Below are 20,586 nucleotides of genomic sequence, written 5' to 3' on the forward strand. Positions count from 1 at the left end.
TTAACTGTTGAATAAGAATTTGAACAATATCAAATATGCAAGATTGTCTTCTGACAATTTTAAAGGGGAATTTTAATACCTACAGATACCGCCAACTTCATATAGGTTTCACCACTCATTTCTACACTTGTTTCTCTTATGAGTAGTTAAGGTCATCCAACCACGGAGTTTGTGCATGCTCCTAGGAGTTATTCTGTGAAATTCCACTTTGAAATTCTTGCCCCAATCCTTTAAAAACAAGTTTGGAGATTCAGTGGGGGAGTTACTGAAATGGAACCACAAAACATTCAAGTACAGTGATACTCAACATTTGCAGCCTTGATCATTTATGTGCATTCTTCTGTCATGCTTAAATCACTATCACGTACCCAGAGGTTGATTGCAGGTAAACCAACATGCTTCTCACATTCCAATTCACTGCTGGGGTGACTTAAAATATGCTGGATAGGTGACTGACTAGCTTTCAGACTGGTCTTTGACTGAGCTGACACCACTTTACTTACTGCCATCAGTATGGGGTGAAGATGCCAAGTTAATGCAAATCCAAGAATACTTGGAGCAGGTGTAAAATATGTACCCTTTCCTTTATTAACTAACATACAAGCAGGCTGAGACCAGAACTTTTGAATAACTTGAGGCACAGATAGAGAGAAGACATGTTTATTTTGAAAAAGGAAGACACATACCTGTATTAAAAATGAAAGGTATTCTTCATACTGTTACATGCTGAAGGCTAAAGAGCAGAATAAGAAACATAGCTAACAGTAATCTAATAGTACTAATCATTTGTCAGGCATTATTCTTGCTAGCCAAATGCAAAATAAGGCTGTCCATCATCATGTATACTTGACCAATCAAAACGCCTGAGATGTGATTAGATAGGGCACCCAAGATGGAAGGTCAACTGTGTTTCTATTCCTCATGGTTTAGTGAGCAAATCAAAAGCAGAACCACTGTAAATGACCAGTCAGATGTATTGTAGTAGGTTATAAGTATTATTTCCCCATTAATTATTTCCTGCATCAGGTAATGATATCGTGCCTTTGAACACAGAGGTTCTGTTTAGCTATCGCAGAAAACAGTTGCTGATACAACGTCTGTGATTGCAGCACTTGCCGCATGAAGCAGGGGGCATCTGTATATGCCCCATCTGGAGGAAATTGTTCACATAAACTACACATCTGCTTGAGTAGCCTGGCTGAGAGGCAAGTAGCACCCCAATCCATACCTTGCATGGAGGCTGCCTGCAAGTGTATAGTCACCGAGCAGCATAGCATTGTTAATACTTGGCATTTATATATAGCACTTTTGAGTGTTTTGTCTTCCCTTCTTGGTAATCTTTACAGCACTTCCAGCTAAGTATCACCCCCATATTCCTTAAACTGTGTTTTTTAGAAGGGCTGGTTGAACCATTTTTTCACTTGGTTTCAGTCAGGGCAACATTGCAAAGGGTAATAGGGCCACATAAGGGTCAGATGTCCTGGGTTTGTCAAAATAATCACACCTTTTTCCTTTAGTATGGCATACTATGGAAGAGTCCTTGTGCATAACAGCAGCAGGTGTGAGGAATCATAATTCTATGGAATAACTACAACTGTTTCAGGCCATCTTGGCTTAGGGTTCTGCAAAGTTCCAGATACTTTTTCACAACCTCTGCTTCATTAAGAAACGGGTAAGGAGTCAGTCTTCTCCTTTAGGGTACCCTAGAACCAAGAAAAATCTGGATTCATACTGGTACCAGTAGGGCCCATTTTCTATTCTCACACATTTTTTGATCAGAGAATCCCATTGCAAAATTTGGAAAGTGCAAAAAAGAAAAATATAATTGTGTTCTGCTTCATGTATAAGTTTGGGAAGTATAAATTAGGTCAGATCATCATAAAATGCAAATCAAATATTTATTTCTATCCTGCCTTTCTCCCAAGGAAATGAAGGTGGTGTATATGATCACCCTCTCCATTTTAATCCTTGCAACAACCTGTGAGGTTGGTTAGGATAACTTCCATCCCTATCTCTCCCACTGCCTACATGCCTTCTCATTTTTCCCCTTGGCTCCCTTTTTCTCTACTTGGGGAACTGTGTTTAGGAGCAATGTAGCAAAAGCTTTCTACAAATTGTCCCTGCTTTGTCATAGTTGTTGGGGTAAGAGGATACTGAATTGTGTGGAGACTGGCATATTGTAGTGGAGTCCCTCATCTTAATATCCATGCAAGCTCCCAAAATAGGTAGCTTTTTAGTTCTATTTCCTGAAAAGCCTGAAGAAACAACCTTCAGATAACAATTTAGGTAAAATTCCTGTTGGTTGTGGCTCACCAAAGAAAATAACACAGTTCAGCAGCATCATGTCAAGCTTCTCCAAGATGGAATGACAGAAGATCAGTGTACCTGTGACTTGGGCAGAGAAGCACCAGGCCAGCCACAAAACTTTACTTTGCAACCTTCTCCCCCACCGCACCCCATGTGTGCAATGGGGCTTCATCCACTGCATCCATAAGCTGCTTCTGAGAAATCAAAACAAAATAATGCCTGGTTGGCACTATTGGAAAATGAGCCATACTCTGTACTATTTCATGGAAATGGACAACTATTTATTTGGTATACAACACTTAGAACCTCATGAGTGATTCATTCACACTATCAACAATCAGTGAGGTGTGTAAGGAGGCATGGCTTAGGATCAGGTCATGGCCAGACTGCCCACTTCTGCCTTGTACAATTCCACCCAGCTGATACCATATCAACATTTATCGTTTACAGGCTGATACCTACCAAGGGTGGGCAGCAGCATAGTAATTATTCTTCCCTCTCCTTATCCATCCACTTTCCCCTATGTTGTCTCAAGTTAATTTCATCACATTCAAACGGCAATCTTGTCAGGAGATGGCAGTGCAGTACCATCCCGCAAGCATGCAAACCATATTGACTCCTTACAGCTGATCCTCTGATAACTGGTTGTTAAGTTAAGTTATGTGTTATTTATTAATCACTGCCTAAATTAAATATCACCCCAAACTGAGATTGATGCTCAAGAGCATTCAAAGTTAAGTTTTTCTTTGAAATGCTGGCAGAGGAAACAGGAAATGCTAAAAGCCACTTTTCTTTTGAAAAAGTTCAGTCACTTTCTAGTTTGCAAGTCAACGGCTTTGGTAAGCACAGTTCCCATCACTTGTGTTTAGATTTAAAATATCTTGTTTTTAATAGGACTTGCAAATACTGCCAAAATCAATATAGTCTTAACACATTAAACAAACTTAAGACCTGGCTGGGAGATTGTTTTGGTCAGAATGACACACTGCCCAAAAGACCTCTTTTAGAACTCCCACATACAAAGGAACAAGCAAATCTAGAAGTACAGTCTAGGTAGTCCTCTGTCTGGTCTGCAATGGTTTCACCAGAAACAGAGCCACCTCCTTCAACAACATCTGATTAACACTTGCTGCATAGTACCACTAATTCTTTTTTTTTTTCATCTGGTTCTTATTGAATACTGACCATGTGGGAACACTTTAACACTTGCAGTTTAGAATTCTGGCCCACCATTCAAAATACCCAGTTATTACTGCCATGAGATGAGAGTACATAGGAATGATCACAGTGCTTAGCTCCTGCAGGGCCAATCCACTGGACTCCCAACGGCTGGGGTGCACCTGTTCCCATGGATAGTCCTGAAACAATTCCTCTAATTAATCAAAGCCTGCAGAGCTTCAGTGGAAAGTTTTCTGTGATGAGGTGATCATCATGCAAGAGGACAACGATGTTAACTTCAAATTCTAGAGGCAGAAAAAACAGCAACACAGTCCTGGAATTAGTCCAGATCATACCATAAATTTCAACTCTGTAGCAAAGGCCCTGGTAACATTTGAAGCACAATCATGGCTTGTAAAGTGGTTTGACATACCTAACTAGAGACATGGATATTAGTACCCGTTCCTTGAATGCTTAGTATCCATATCCATGCAAGGCCGCAAGCATAGATTCAGGTGTCTTGGATCCCTGGATGTCAATAAGCCTGGCTGTTACCAAGTAGGATAAAGCACCATGTCCTCCCCTTGTTCTTTGAGATGCTCTCTGCGCCAGTTTCGCTCAAAAGCAGACACAACCAGTGCAAAATGCAGCAGCCATATTGTTGTGTGGCGTGTGCTTTTGACACCATATATCACTGGTCTGGCACCAAATGCACTGGGTTCCAATCCATTTCCAAGGCCAATTCAAGGTGCTGGTTTTGACATATAAAGCCCTAAGTGGCTTGAGGACAGGATATCTAAAAGACTGCCTTATCCTGTACGAGCCTGCCCGTAGTTTGCAATCTCCATCAGAGACCCTGTTGTACATCCCAATATCCAAGAGAGTTTAAGTTGGTTGGTACCTTTTCTGTAGCAACACTGCAACTATGGAAGTCCCTCCCAATGGAGCTCAAGTTGGCTTGATCCCTACTGAGTTTTGGACAGGCCCTGAAAACTACTGTTTCACCAGGACTTTGGCTTTTAAAATTGCTTTGGCCTTTTTTTAAAGGATATTGTTTTTATTCCATTTTGATTTTAATGGATTTATGTAATTGTACACTGCTTTGACAACCCTGGTGGGCAGGAATGTGATTAATATACTTTCAAAAAATATTAGTTCCATGAAAAGTTAATTCATCAGCTATCAGTGTACTACTTGTTAGGTAGTAAGGATTATATCAAATTAACTGTTTCAAAATGGCCTTCAAAATGCAGAATTCAAAAACATCTCTTCTTACCAACTTTGAAGTTTGTAGTTTCCAGCGTAGGGCAAGTAAACAGCCGGGGGAATACCATGTAGATTGGAATAGGAAGATTTCTGCAGACATCTCCATCAGCAATCTGAATATTCTGAATCTCGGTGGCATCTCTAGCATAACCTTCTGCACAGCCTTTGCAAGAGTGGGATAAAGGTGGCATTAAGAAGCAACCAACCCCTACTAATAACATTTAATACAAGATGAGCCAGTGTACATATAAATGGTTGTATCCGCACATAGGACTGCATGTTAGGACTTAACAGATCTAGTACAATAATGCCTATGACGTTTATGTGCCTTCTTGGCAGCATTTCCTAACTGTGAAATGGCTTCAGCCATTGTTCTGCCTGTAAGCGAGGTGAAATATCAAAGCTTTAATTATTCCAGCAGACATTTTAATTTAATAATTAAACTGAAAATTTTAGTGATTTCTGCTGCTTCTAAAATGTAAAGCCGCACATTTCGGAACATTTATATACATGCATGCATAATGACCTACCACAAGTTTCCACTCGCACCAACTGGAGTTCAATGCTCTTAACTGCAGCATCCGAGTTCACTACCACCAACTCTCCTGTTAGTGGCTGTGTTATGGTGCAGTTTGTTGAACTGAGATGGCCTCTGATGAGAAATTTTGGGAGCAATGCCCTCTAAACGCAAAAGGGAATCCAAGAACAAAGTATACAACTTTGTGAAGAATTAATGACTGTGTTTACCAGTTTCCTCTGTCCCCGCAAGGGTCTTGCTAGGTCAGACCAAAGGCCTATGTAGTCCAATATAGTGGCGAACAAGACGCCTATGTGAAGCCCACAAGCAGCACTTGAATTGCACCCTCCCCACTCAGGTACCCCAGCAACTGGCATACAGGGCCATGCTGTTTTGGATACTGGAGGTAATATATAGCCATTGTAACTAGAAGCCAGTGTTAGCCTTATCCTCCATTAATCTGCCTAACTGCCTTTTAGAGTCATCCAAGTTGAAGGCCACCATTACATCTTCTGGTAGTGAATTCCATAGTTTAACTATGTGCTGTGTGAAAAAGTACTCCCGTTTTCCTGTCCTGAATCTCCCACCATTCAGTTTCATTGGATGACCCCGTGTTCTACTATTATGAGAGGTTTTCTGCACACCATGAATATGAGAAAACTCATAGTTCAGAGGAAGGTGGATGTACAGATAAAGACAGATGGGCACACATTATTCTACAGAATGATATATCCAAGGATATTTATTATTCTTGATATCAAACTTGTTGAGCTTTGTTGAGGATTTCCCTTAGTAAATAAAGGCAACACAACACCCTCAGACAAAGAAGATAGATAAAAAAATCAATTAAAATAATTATATTTTAAAAACCCAAAGTAGATAGATGAAACCTAATGTTGCTCTACCACTGGCAATGGCAGGAGTCAAGGCAAGTAAAAAGACAAAGGAAAAACAGGAACTGTACCTGTCACTCCTCACAATGTAAAAGGTTGGTTGTGATGTGGCACCAAACCTTAACAAGCCCTGTATTTGTACTCTCCACCCCCACCCCACACACTACAGTTTTTCCTCTGCATTTGAGTCTCAGCTATGAATTGCCACTAAATCAGATGTGAGGGGGGAAATCAAAGCACGCAAGTGAGTCGAGGGTGAAGGAAGCATGTGAGCACAGGGCTCAGTCAAACTGCCAACCAATGGTTCTGCATTATATATGACCCTTTTTTTTTCAAGCCACACATGAGGTTACTGTGTCCCTTCCAGCAAGATAGGTCATACCTCTTTCACATTCTGTAGAGTTTCAGGAGTAATAGTAAAGTCCACTGGGCTTGGGGTTGCCTTAGCTTTCTGGGGCTGCAACAAAGGAAAAAAATGGTTAGAACTGTAAGTCTAGTACTCCATTTATGCAGCCTGAGATGCTACAGAGACATCCATTCAAATCATGTGTAAGATGAACTAGCATGGGTCACTAGAGGAACAGTAGCTCTTGCCAGAAGATGACCTTTGCATAAAGGAGCTGCCAGCCATCCTAACTGGCCATCTGTGTGGCAGTAGTATGATCTGACACTTGCTCTCACAGCCTAGTGGGAAATGTTTGCAGAAGGAATTTTTCACTACCAGTGACTAACTATGAAGAGTAGACCCAGGCTATAGCAGAGGGACAGCCTAGGCCTGCACTCCCCTTATGCACAGCAGCAAGGAACAGCTTCAGTATAATTTAAAAAAAAATACCCAGATATATGTAAGATAATATCTAATTATTCCATAAGAGACCAAATTCTTGTCTTTTTGGAGCTATGCAGAACTTGCATGACTTCTGCTATCCCCCCGCCCCCCACTCCAAGCTTCAGGTCTATATTTTTTCTAGCATAAATCTCCATTTCTTTCTTATAACTGGACATAACTGCTAGACTCAACAGCACACATTTTGGCAAGTCCAACATTAGGCCTTACTTATACTAAGAACTTTTTAATGAGTTCATCTACTATAGAATATTCTCTCAAATACAGTTTCATCATTTTATTAAGAAAGGGTTATTAAACTGTTCCAACTCCTAGAGTAGATAGAGCTCTTCTTGAGGAAAAGAGTGACATATAATGAGCAGAACAACTTCAACTAATCTTTTTTTTTAAGTTGTTTTAACATTGGGCATATGAGATGACACTCAAGTATGAGAACAGGTACTTGACCCATGTGTTTTCATTACTAGCTTCTCTTATGCAGTTTGTCAGGGTTATTAGACAAGTGAAACACTGGCAGAATACTCTTAGAAGACTGAAGACGACAGTTAACAAATTCTTGCAACGGGAGGGGAAACACTAATCCAAGCTGTGATACTTAAGTTGGATCTTCTCCCAAACCGTATAGTTCACTTTTGCCAGGTTCGAGAGCTACTTAATTTCATGCAAAGTGCTCATGCTACAACAGTGAAAGGTGGTGTGTGTTTTGTCCCTTTTACTTTAAATTGCTGGTTTGTATGTCATACCAAACTGTTTTTAATATACCCAGTGGTGTCAAAAAAAGCTGACTCTGCAACATTATAGGGCTGTCTGAGAAAACCATGTCTCAAATCCCTTTGGGCTTGTGGAGCTGGTCTCACTGTTCTTTGGATCCTGGCCATTGATGGAGCAACTCCTAATGAATTATTCAAGTTCATGAAACCCTAATTATATAATATTTAATTACTATCCTCTGCCAACTCTTTTCCTCAGAGCTTCAGCACAGAATTTACTGTTGCCTGTAACAATATACTTCATAAAATAAATTTTAAAGGGGTATTAAATCTTTCAAAGATGAGGAATTTCTCATAGTGAAGGATATCATATACACTTTATTGCTCAGAAAGAAAGGAAGCAAAAATGTGATTAACTATTAGCTTAGCCTGGGTGTGTCAAACGTGACCTTTTGAGCCTTCTCGGTACAACCCATTTTGAGCCTTCTCAATACAACCCATTCACTAAATGAATAAAGCTTGAGGTTGTTAAACTCAAAACCCCCAAGAGCAAACGTACTGGTGAGTGGACAATAAATTCACAAGTCTTAGTCAAATCCTTGGCCAGGAGAGACCGCCGCATGTCACATCGAAGGGTATACTGTGCAAAACAAAAGCAGAACAAAAAAAGATTAATTTCCCCCCACCTTGGAACACATACGTAACGCTAGCAACTAATTGTAGGTTAACCGTGGGTTGTTTAACTCACAATTAACCCATAGTGTCCACATTCGACATCACACAGCAACCTCCAATTGGAGGCTACATATGCAAAATGCCAGCAGAACACATCTGGCATGTGCTGCTGTAAACTGTGGGTTAATTGATCCACAATTTGCAGCCATTATGTGTGAGCCAAGTCAAAGAGTACATAAAACGAGTCAGCCTTTATTTTGACAGCTGGGCATTCTAAGACCAACCTGGGCTTTTTGAAGATTTGCCTGGGTTTCTATAAATATTTATGGATAATATGTATTTCAGCTCTCACATAGTTGACAGAATCAATCTACTATTGGGGTCCAATGAATCCCTTTAAAGTCCTAGATGGAAATACAGTTGAGTGATTTCAAAATGAGTCCAATTTAACGTGAAAACTAGATTTTATTATTATTATCACATTTTATTAGACAGTCTAACACAAAACCTATTGGGGCACATTGCACCCTACAAGATTAACTTAAATTTTTCACTGGACTATCAGAAAGCCCTGAAAAAGAAAAAAAGAGAAAATTGAAAATGAATAAAGAAATACTATGCTCATAGAAAATAACTGAATGGGTCGAATGTACCCAAAAATAGCCTAAGGGCGCAATCCTAAGTAGATAGGAGGCCACCTATCCAAAGCAAGGCAGGAGAGGCACGGGGGGATCGTTGCTCTTTTTCACTAGACAGCTGTTTTCGGCTAACAGCAGCGGGAGGGGCAGCTGGGAGGGGCAGCTGCCATACAACACATAGGATGTGTTGTACATGCAGCTCCACTATCCCCGCCCCGGAACATCCCCCAGGCCCACCCCTTTTCAGTTGCTCTGCGCTCATCTTCCAAGCACAGAGGATGGGGCTTCTCCACGTTGCCTCGGAGGCAGCACAGATGAGGAGGGAAGTCGGATTTCTTTATTTCACGTAAAGTGCATGGCAGTAGTCTAATCAGGAAGTTACCAGTGCATGTACTACTGTGGCTAGGTTATCCCTGAACAGGAAAGGCTGTAGCTGGTGGATCAGCTGAAGCTGGCCTGAAGTAGTCTGAGCCACAGAGTCCACCTGGGGCTCCAGTAACAGGGATGGATCTAGGAGAACTCCCAAGCTACACACCTGCTCCTTCAGGGTGTCTAGCAGCAGGTCACTTACCCAATTCCCAGACTCAGGAACCACCAATCCACAGAGCTTCCATCTTGTCAGGATTATTTGCCATCATCCAGGCCAGTAGCCTCCAGGCACTGGTCCAGCACCCTCACCACCTCAGCTGACTCCGATGACAAGGAGAAATAGAGCTGAGTATCATCAGCGTACTGGTGACACCCTACCTCCAAACTCCTAATCACCTTACCCAACGGCTTCATATAGATGTTGAACAGCATAGAACAGAACCCTGTGGCACCCCACAGCTTAATGGACATGGGGTAGAACAGGAATCCCCCAATACCACTCTCTGGAAACGGCCCTGCAGGAAGGGGTGGAACCACTGTGACACAGTGCCCCCAACTCCCATCCTGCAGAGCCAATCCAGTAAGACAGTATGATCAATGGTGTCAAGAGCCGCTGAGAGATCCAGGAAGATCAACAGGGTAGCACTCCCCCTGTCTTTCATGTGGAGTAGCTCATCAGTCAGAGTGACCAAGGCCATTTCAGCACTGTACCCTGGCCTGAAACCAGACTGAAATGGGTCCAGATAATCAGTTTCCTCCAAGAACGTCTGAAGCTGCCCAGCCACCACACACACAAGCACCTTGCCCAAAAGGGGGATATTATCAATGGAGCGATAGTTCTCACATACCTCTGGGTCCAGGGGGCTCCTCTTCAGGAGAGGGTGCACTACAGCCTCTTTTAAGGCAGCAGGAGCCATCCCCTGACACAGTGAAGCATTTCCACCCCCTGGACCCATCCAATCAATCCACTCCTGCTAATCGTATTAGCCAGGATGGGGAAGGGTCAAGCTTACATGTGGTGGGATGGACTGATTCAAGCGTCCTGTCCACATCATCAGGCTGCAAACTTTACATTTGTTTCAAGCCATCATTAAACTTGCACCCACAATCTCTGTTGAAAACAGTTAAATCTATATTTTCTGCACAATTATCGTGTCTCAGGGAAAAAGTCAATGCCTACTCATTGCAGTGTAGCTCCATTAATCCCAAGGGCAGAACTCCATGGGGAACAACCTAATTTACTACACTGGAGTTTTGAGGTTGTAAGACAAGGTCTAAGAATACATATTTGAACTCCTTGTAGCTTGGGAGAAAGCTTTGGGTGAAATATCTGCAAAGAGCACCCTTGATTACTAGCACCAAAATGTTAACAAGTCCTGTGTAATTTATTTTGTTTCATTCTTAATTAAGTTGATAGTGAAAAGTGATTCAGATTTAAGCACTTAACTCTCGCATTAAAATTAATGGACTGTATAACCTTATACAGCAAGACTTATATGTACTTAATTTTGGCTGGACTTATGTATGTATGTATTTATTTACTGAAATTGCTTCTTTTTCAACCAAGGATAAACTGTAACCACATCTAAATGATTAAAAAAAGTGCCTCAGTCCAAGACAGATTAAAATGGATCAATTAATTCCCATTTTAACAACTGCTAAGCTGTCTTTTCTTTCCTATATTGTATTCAGAAAAGCTCTCGCATACATTCTCACATAATAATAAAGCCATTAGATTCAAAGTCTGAAATTAAATATACCGCGAAGAAGGTCAGTAGACAAAAATGTATATATGCGCTAGCACAGCTTTTGCCATATTGTTGCTTACAGTAGAAGTTCTATTTAGAAGGAAGTCTGAGCCAAGACTAGATAAGAGGAACCTCGCTAAGAGGGACAGTTGGCAGGAGGAATGAAGTATGGAAACAACATCGTGCATATGCAGATACATAACAAGTCTGATTTAAGTGGCAATCAAGCCAGGCTGAAAGTGAAATAATTTTATTCCTGTTTGTAAATTTATCTGAAAAGAGCATTTTCTCTTGTGTTAGGTACTCTCATATCTCATGCCCACTATACTACCGAAATCTTTGTTCCGCTTCTTTTCAAATGATAAAGCTATTAGAAAAAATGTTTTTTTTAATGTAGCTTTCTGTTCTAGTACATTTATGATCCTTTACGCCTACATCAATATGTAGAAAAGGTGAGGACCGGGCCAAGGAACTCATGCCAATAATTCCAGATAGCGTGAAACAAGTCTGTTTGTCAAAACAAACTTTTGTAACATTTTTTGTAGAAAAACATAAATGCAATAAATATTAATGTTTATCCATTACCAACTGAAAGCCTCTCTTACCTGGATATTGACAAAAACTCCATGGTAAGTTTCATAGAGAATTTTGTTTCCCTTCACTTGCAGTGGAAACTCAAAAGGAATTTCTGTTTTACCACTGGGCAATTTTCCAGGTTTTATCATTTCGACAGTATTGTTAATAAGTTGAATAGGCTGGAAAAACAGAGAGAAATGGAAAGAGAGAAAGAAATTCAATTATAAGAATTCAAGTTAATTCATGTTACCCTTAACCAACTTCAAGTACAAGCAACAGAGACCATTGTTTACCTGTTCTGAATGGAGTTACACTCCCTCTGAAGAAACAGGTACATAGTTTGGGGGTGCTCCTGGATCTCCCCTTGTCACTGGAAGCCCAGGTGACCTCAGTAGCCTGGAGCACCCATTACCAACTTTAGCGGTGTGCCAACTACAACCATTCCTGGATAGGGATAGCCTAGCTATTGTGGTTCGTGCACTGGTAACTTCATGATTAGACTACTGTAATATACTCTATGTGGGGCTGCCCATGCACCTTGTTCAGAAGCTGCAGCTAGTGCAGAATGCAGCACCTAGGATGTTCAGTGGGGCACCTAGCTATATACATTTTACACCTGGGTTAAAAGGTGTTAAAAGCTGCCCAATAGCTACTGATCTATATTCAAGATCCTGTTGTTGACATATAAAGCCCTAAATAATTCAGGACCACAATTCCTTGCAGACAGCCTGCCCCTATATACAACCAGTCAACCCTTGTGATCTTCAGAGGTGGCCTTATTGGTTATTCCATGACCAATAGAAGGTTGCCATATAATATCATGCATGTGGGCCTTCTCAGTAGTGTTATCCACTCTATGGAACACCCTCCCATGCACAGTTCAAAAAAAAAACAAAAACAACAACCTGTAGCTTATTTTAAATACCCTTTGGAAACTTACTTGTTTACACAGACCTTCTGTAATTTGTAATGGAGTGTGACAATGCTCTGTTTTACTGTTTACTGTAAGTTTTTAATTTTTATATTGTATTACATATGAATTTTAGCATAAACCATTCAGATATTATATTAAGTAGTATAGAAGTATTACATACAAATATGTAAATATTGTTCTTTCATTTGCAATACAGATTAAGCTATCTGACATCTTTTATTACATCAGTTTCATACACGTCTACGAGCTTCATGGAACTGCTATTCTGCTTTCTCTCCAGAGAACTCCAGGCTGAAACATTCACTAGCAGAAATTGAAACAGTTGCTAACGCCTGGACTAATACAGCAACAATATTCCAACAGCTCCCTCACATTGTTCTGTATCACTGTAAACCAAACTACTAGAGCGTCTAAGTATTTGAACATTTAATATTCCCTATGCTGGTGATCCATCAGACCATGGCCTGGGAGAGAGCCACTGGCAGGCTGTAGAGGCTTTAAGGACTGGCTGCCAGCACTGGATATTGAGAAGAAAGGTGCAGAGGATAAAGGCTTAAAATGAAGTGATGGGTGTTATCGCTGGTCCCGGACTGGTCTCTCAAAACAAAAGCACAAAACCTCATTTCATGTTCAATGCCATGTTTCTATGCACTGCTACATTTTCAAAAGCCCATTTCATTTTCACTTCTCAACGATTTAAAAATTGCTCAACAGAAAGTAATGAGTAAAAATAAAATGCCTCACATATTTGCATATTCAAGTCGGGAAGTTAAGCTTTACTCGATTACCAACAAATCCTCAAGGACCACTTTAAAACATCCCCAAGTTTAGTGCTATTCAGATCAGGACTTCAAGACTGCATTCACTAGCATATGAAGTGAGGGTTCTTTATATCTATTTTTTTTCTTCTGAAAAGCTGTGTCTCTTTTGAACAGCTAAGTTACAAACCTTAAGTTTAAAACAGGCTTTTTTATTAGCTGGCAACACAACTAACTGCCACTATAGGCAGTCACTACCATACAGGGGGTCTTGAAACCTGCTCAGCTGAGATCACATTACACGTTGTAGCACAACACTCTGGTTTTAAAAGCTAGTTTTATCCTTCATAGTTATAGGAAGAGAACCCTGAATAATTGTTGGAAGCTTACAAGCCAGGAGTACGGGTAGAAGTTTCTCTGCACAGTGGCCAGTCCCTTCCCTTTCTTCCTATGCATCTGCTGCTTCTGATTCATGAACTCCTCCTTTGCTAGTACCTGATAAAAATATCATGGAACAATCCCAATGCACATTCTCTCAACCACCAGAGAGACATCCAGACACCTCAAAACCTGAGTAGTTCACACCAAAGCACTGTGACTTATACCTAACATATACTTGGCAAATGGACTGAACAATCATATCTCAGCTTATTAAGCAGAGATATGCATAAGCCTTATCTCCTTTGCTCCTCCCTTTGCTCAAGCTGTGATTAAACCAAGAAGTCTCCAATTAATCATAGTTCTACGATTCTTCTGAACCAGGAAACTATGGTTACCAGCTTCAGAACAAGCCAAGATATTAAAGCAACTTAAGCCATGATTTAATATCCTCGCTTGTTCCTAATCTGGTAAATGCTGTTTCCAGGAATATACAGACTGGGAAACTATGGTAAATTCGAGGCTTCCTAGTTTGATTATTGCATTTAGTGAAGGGCCTGTGTGCATAGGAAAGGAGTCTCCATGCATATCTCAACTTAATAAACTGATAGTCTGCACAAGGTCAGTGACTAAGGTACAGTATGTTTTTTGAAAAAATGACGATTAATTCATTAATTATACAGGAAATCATTAGCAACTAAACAAAAAACAAACCGCAGAAACCAGGAAGTTTTTGATATAAGACTTTATACTTCATATAAAGAATAGGTTTAGGAAAGCTTTCCATAACCATTATTTTTACTATTTGTACCTTAACAGAATTGTAGAAGGCTTCAAACACACCAACGCTTTTGGCACTGAGTTGTAGATTTACAGATCCTTCCATTGTTAATGAGATTCCCTGGTGCTGAAGTGCATCTCTGCTTGTTATGACTACCACTCCAGTGAGAACTTCCTAAGCAGAGAAAAATAAAAAAGAACAAAGAATCAGTCAGTTTTTGTCTTGTTATTTTTTAGGTTTCAGTGGCAACCATAGGTTGCTATCATTATCCGAAAGCATCATCCACTGAGGGAAAAAAAGGACAGTGAGGGAAGGAGTACAGCATACATAGTTTTGTTTGTCTGGCACTCTTCTGTCCCAGCAGCACCTACTACGCAACATTGCTAAATAGTTAGCGTCACTGAAAAATGCAGCTCCATTCATGAGCTTCTTCTTGCATGTCACTTCCTTGTAAATGCTTTTGGATTCTCCAGGATAAAAGGTGCTATAAATGAAACATTACTAGCACTGGTTTGTGCCACAGTAGTGGCAGATGACTTCCTAAAGAAGAACAAGCCCCTGTATTAACGAGATGTTTCATAATTAAAGAAATGTACTTGTAAATTCCTTAACATTGCCTAGGGATTCCCTGTAAAAAAAATTTATAATGCATTTTGACAATGGCAGTGAGTAAACCTAACAGTTCTTTTGATGTTCTGCCCCCAGATCATTTATTCAGAAGTAGCTCTAAACCAGCACTGCAAATAAATCTCCAAGAAGTGCTTCACATTCCCTCCCTGATAGGGTTGCTCATCTGAGTGTGAAAACTGAGCCTGCTCTGGGCTACATCTCCAACCTCAGAGATTACAGAAAGTAATAAGAGCATGATGTTGTTTAGACTCCATGAAATGGGCTCAGACTGGCTTCCAAGTCTGGGAAAGCAAAAGAGCAAAAGTTCCAGCGGGTCTGGTCATCATATCCATTGAGTTTTCCTTGCTGGCTGCCACAGAGAAGATACCTTGTTCCCTTTCCTGCTTAACATGACCCATGCGGACGCTGGGTGAGACTATAAAGAGGCATGGAGTTCAGTGCCATCAGTGTTCTGGTGACAGCAAGCTCATTCTCTCCCTTTTTCACGTGGCAAACTAACTGAAGCTGAATTTACAGAAGACTACAGTGGTTACAAAGAGCTTGAACTTGTTATTTAGTAAGAATAACCCTTATGACTGAGAAGTCCAATCTCTAATGGTCATGCACGTTCACAGCTCTAGGATGGCTGGATCCAACACTGTACTTTTTACCATCATCTGATAAGGAGGCTACAATAGTGTGTCAGACTCAAAGTGTGAAAGAATTATTCATGTATTTGTAATTTTGACAGTACAGTACTAGGATGCACTCTGAATAGATCTGCTCTTGATGATTGTTCCAAAATTTCAGCGAGTGGAGAAATTGGTGGCCAAAATCCTAAAGGTGGTAGGACACCAGAAGTGCATTATAACAGTGCTTCAGCATCTGCCCTGGCTTCCTATCGTCTGGAAAGCACATTGGACAGTGCTGGTTTAAGCTTAGAGCTCTTTGAGCCTAACATACCCTTCAGAATATGAGGCTATATCATCTTCTATATCCCAGTGAGATCCATAACAACCTTTTGAAATCATTTCTGGACCATAGTCACTACCTCAAAATAATTGAAATCTTCTCTCCCGGAACTTGCCAGAGGCTGAGCATTATTTTGAAGTGCTGTTAAGATCTTTACATTTGAACTGACTTTTAGCAGCAGGAATTGACTACTGAGGGCATGGCAGTATCTATTTTATTGCCTTTTAATTGGTTATTTTTGTACTAAAAATCATTATGGCCAATAAATGAGTCACTTGTTCTTCTGGTGAAATTCATAGTGGAAGGAAGCGCTACCCCAGATATGATGTTAAGGCCAATTTGGGAGCAAGTTTGTGTTCTGGTTTGGAGGGAAAAGAGTTTCCTAAAATTATAAATGATGTAGAGTAGGCGTGGATAATTATTTTTCTCTGTCAGGGGCCACATTCCCTCAAGAGAAATAATTCAGATGTCGAATGCCAATACTGGGCAGTGCCAACACCAGTGGTGGAGCCAGAACTGAAAGTGGGCAGGCTACCCCTTTCTCTCTCTTCCTAACACTCCTTTCTATTTTCCTTCCCTCCCAAGAGGGCTGCAGGGAAAGGACAGACTGCTTTTGTGAGAAGTCTGATTGCTTGCAAAGGACTTTAGAAATTAGGCTGAGGACCACATGACACCATAAGGCTACAGGGTACCCACCCCCAGTGTAAGGAGTAGAAAGAGAGCACATCCCAGAGCATGACCTGAAGGCACATGACGCAGCCACCTTGCTGAAGCTAAACAGGTCCGGGTACGATCAGTGCTTGGAGGTGAGACCACCTGGGAAATGCAGGTAGCCAGAGATCCACAATAGAAAAAAAGGTGGGAGATAACTGTAATAAATAAAATTAAATGTAAACATTCTTTCCCTTCTCCCATTATACTTAGAGATGTGAAGGCCCAGAAAACAGCAGAAAAATTGAAGGAAAATGTTTTTTTTTTAAAATCTGTGTTTTTTACAAGGACCATTATGAAATATTTGGTTTCATATGGATTATGAAACACTTTCTTTTAGAATGTAAGACAAGGTGTTCTTATATTGTTACCTAGCCTTTACTTCCTCCAAATGAGTTTTAACAACTATATAATAAGACTTTTATAGAAAGACTAGAGATGTAAAATGTCTGGAAATAATGAAGCCATGGAGGGAAAAAAAATAAATTCTCTCTGCAAGATGCCTTGCAGTTATTCTTCCATTCCTTATGCCTGTAGTTCCTTATTGCACTACAGATGCAGAAAAGGAACTGTGAAATAGCTTCTCCTTCAGATCAGTTTTCTCTAAGCTCTACCCTACAAACAAGAAGTTCTGCTTGTTTTGAGCAATGGAACCTTTTGTTTAAGGATGCATATAATGCACATTTTTCTGTTAATTCATGTGCTCTTTCCCTCTGGCTCACCAAAGTCACTGCTCCATGCACAGTACAATCACACACAACATTCAATTCAAGCTTTACTTTGGGAAAGAGAAGCACACCAACTTTAGGCTGGGCCCTATCCAGGGTTTACAAGAGAATACTGAATTCCAGGAGAGAGTGGCAAGCAACGACCTCAGAGCCCACTTCAGCAGGACTTAACCCCCCCCCTGCCCCCAGTCCATGTACCATCAAGTATCCTGTGGGAAAAATTCTGGGAGACAAGCAGACAAAGAAGACCTCAGGGGCTTGCTCCAGCTGGATTTCCCACCCACCCAACAGGACCATCTACTACCAACAGCTCTATAGAAAGGATTCCAGGAGAGAGGCAGGTGAAGGAGACCTCAGGGCCTGCCCCAGCTGGACTTCCTGACACCTCCACAGGGCCATCTACCATCAACAGCTCTGTGGGAAGACTTCCAAGAGAAAAAGGGAGGTAGATGAGGGTGACACCTGCTCCTGTTCCAACTGGATTTGCCCCACACCCAGGGCCATTTCCCACCAACTGCCCTGTGGGAAGGATCCTGATGATTTATCTATTTGATTTATTAAGATTGTTTATTGAAATTTTATTATTTTTATGTTATTTGTAAGCCACCTTGGTAAGATTTGTATGCTGAAAGACAGCATGAAAATAATTATCATAAATAAGTACTCCAGCAAAACTTTATAGACATCACAGCATGCCAGCAACCTAGTAAATTCTTACAAAACAGATGAGGCGGCCAACGTGTGCCTGGACTGTAGTACTTCAGAGTACAGCTGGGTTAAGGAGGGAGTGAAACTCCATACCCGAAACAAAAATTCCTTACAAAATGATTTCAGGGGGAAAGATTCTAGACTTGTTTTCTCCTGGATATACTAGTTTTGCAAGAGTAGAGCAGCTTTCCCCAACCTGTTGCCCTCCAAATATGTTGGGCTTAGAGATACATTTCCAGGAAGTTTTAAGCCATGGGAAAAAAATCAGGGGGGAGGGGGATAGAAATTTTGAGAAAAATGGAAAAATAAGCAATACTTATTTTTAGCAGTCTTTACAGATCTAAAATCATGTTGTTGCTTCAGGGCAACCTTCTCCAACCTGGTGCCCTCCAGATATTTTTGGCTTCAGCTCCTATCAGCCTCAGACAGGATGGCCAACTGTCAGGAAGGCTGGGCAGTGTAGTCCAAAACATCTGTAGGGCACCAGGTTGAGGGCTGCTTTAGGAATGTAAAGCGGCCTTTATGTTCCTAAAGTTATATTATGTAAAACTTGGTTTGCTCATAAAATTAGTATTATATTCGAAACTTTAAAAAGTGAACTCAGAAAATTTTTAATTATTGTCAGAATAAATTATACTTTAAAAATTTAATATACCAAACATGAGTAATTTTATGAGTAAACTAAGTTATACATAACATTTTTTAGATTCCTACTTCATGTCTGACCAGAGGGAACTTCAGCAAGTAGTCCCTGAAACGTCTCAATCATCTCAGAAGCCAAAAGAAGCAGGAAGAACTGGAGGCAGAGGAAGACAAGTCCAGAAACACAGGACTCTGTAGATCAAAATCCGAACTGCCAAGAACGTACATTTTATCATACAGTGACTCTATTCACATGTTGGGAAACTGAACAGTGACTTGGAGCATTCCAAAACGCTTATCAGTAATAGATACAATGGATCAGTAATTTTAATAAGAAATGGAAGAAATAACTATGCTGAGAATCTTACAGAGAGGATTAAAAAACATTTTCCCCCATGGCTGCATTATTTCCAGACATTTTACATCTCTAGTCTTTCTATAAATGTCTTATTACATAGTTTTTAGAACTCATTTGGGGGTGGGGAGTAAGGCTTAGTAACGATACATAAACACCTTGTCTTAAATTATAATCGAAAATATTTCATAATTCAAAGCTGTTCAATTTATCGGAAGAAAACAAAAACGGTCCTTGTAAAGAAAAACGGGAAAAAACTTTTTTTCCTAATTTTTCCTGGGCCTTCACATCTCCAGCTGGGCTAACCCAGCCAGCACAGGCTGGTGATGATGGGCGTTGTAGCCCAACACGGCTGGAGGGCACCAGTTTGGCGAAGGCCAGTGTAGGGAATCTTTTTCCCCTCGCGGAGGAGAAGCGGTGCAGTCCGGAGCGCTTTACCACCTCAGCCGCTGTTCGGTGTGAACGAAGCCACACGCCTCCCGCGGGACCCGCTCGGCGCTCGCTCCCAGCACACCCGCCTCCTCCGAGACCACAAGGCTGCAGTAACAGGCAGGCTCCCTCGCTCAGGAAGCAAGCCCGGTTGTTTAAAAATAGCGGGGCCCGAAACGCCATCCTAAGCGCGCTTACTCAGGAGTAAGTCCATGTATGTTGAATGGGGCTTACGCCCTGGAAGGGGCCATAGGACGGCTTCTTTCCTCTCCCCGAAAAACAAACGGACAACCTCCATTCCCCTCCTCCTTTTCACCCCCCCGCCCCTTTTAGTGCCGCGGCGCCTCCTGAGGAGACTCACCCCACAATGATACACCTTGTTGGCCCGCTTGATCTTGATATCCAGCGCGGTGCCCATGGCGACGCCCTCCCCGTCCTCTTCCCCCTTCGGATCACGTGGATTCACAGCCTGCGTAACCTTGACCACATGACTCCGGCTACGTTCTTTCCGGGCGGGAAAAAGCAGGGAAGGTCCGAGCCCTCGCTTCCGCCTTTTCGCTTCCCGCCCCCTTCTAGCCGCGCCCTCTTCCAAGGGGGTTCTCCAACGGCTATATCCGGTTCTGTAACGTTGCACCTTAAGGCGCCGTTTATTTTAAAAACTGGGTACGTCATTCCAATGGCAGCTCCCTCCAGTTTCCGCCCTATACGTTTCCTTCTCGCTGGTTGCCTAGCAACAGCGTAAGTGGCGGCGGCGGCGGCGGCGGCGTAAAAAAAAAAAATTTGCTGCCTCTTGCCGTTTCATTGTGACTGAAACCAGAGTCTTCGAGCAGAAAGAGCGAAAACCGGGGAGGAGAAACCCGTCCCCGCCCCGAAAACC

At 41.4% G+C, this 20,586-nt stretch overlaps 1 protein-coding gene across 2 annotated transcripts; it reads right to left on the reverse strand.

Moving 5' to 3' along the window:
• Window positions 1-1,652: 1,652 nt before the first annotated feature.
• On the reverse strand, window positions 1,653-20,165 carry VPS26C (VPS26 endosomal protein sorting factor C). 2 transcript variants are annotated; one of them, XM_084843719.1, is made up of 8 exons: window positions 20,071-20,165; window positions 14,586-14,729; window positions 11,734-11,883; window positions 8,258-8,338; window positions 6,524-6,598; window positions 5,262-5,412; window positions 4,742-4,894; window positions 1,653-3,770 (listed from the first exon to the last, which is right to left on the reverse strand). In XM_084843719.1, the coding sequence occupies exons 1-8, from the start codon at window positions 20,125-20,127 to the stop codon at window positions 3,688-3,690; spliced, it is 894 nt and encodes a 297-aa protein (XP_084699845.1). In that variant the 5' UTR covers window positions 20,128-20,165; the 3' UTR covers window positions 1,653-3,687. The 2 variants fall into 2 exon arrangements, with proteins under 2 accessions (XP_084699845.1, XP_084699846.1); XM_084843720.1 differs by lacking the exon at window positions 5,262-5,412.
• Window positions 20,166-20,586: the final 421 nt, after the last annotated feature.

The sequence above is a fragment of the Heloderma suspectum genome, chromosome 3, assembly GCF_057233095.1.
Source record: "Heloderma suspectum isolate Gila_16-S chromosome 3, 16-S_ref, whole genome shotgun sequence".
Lineage (NCBI taxonomy): Eukaryota > Metazoa > Chordata > Lepidosauria > Squamata > Helodermatidae > Heloderma > Heloderma suspectum.

Excerpts from the sequence above, each read along its gene's own strand:
- VPS26C (XM_084843719.1), bottom strand. The coding sequence starts at position 20,127 with ATGGGCACCGCGCTGGATATCAAGATCAAGCGGGCCAACAAGGTGTAT. Across the intron at positions 4,895-5,261 it reads GGTGCGAGTGGAAACTTGTG|GCTGTGCAGAAGGTTATGCT; the intron begins GTAGGTCATTAT and ends ACTCTTGCAAAG. Across the intron at positions 3,771-4,741 it reads AACTACAAACTTCAAAGTTG|AATTTGAAGTTAACATCGTT; the intron begins GTAAGAAGAGAT and ends TTCTGCCTCTAG.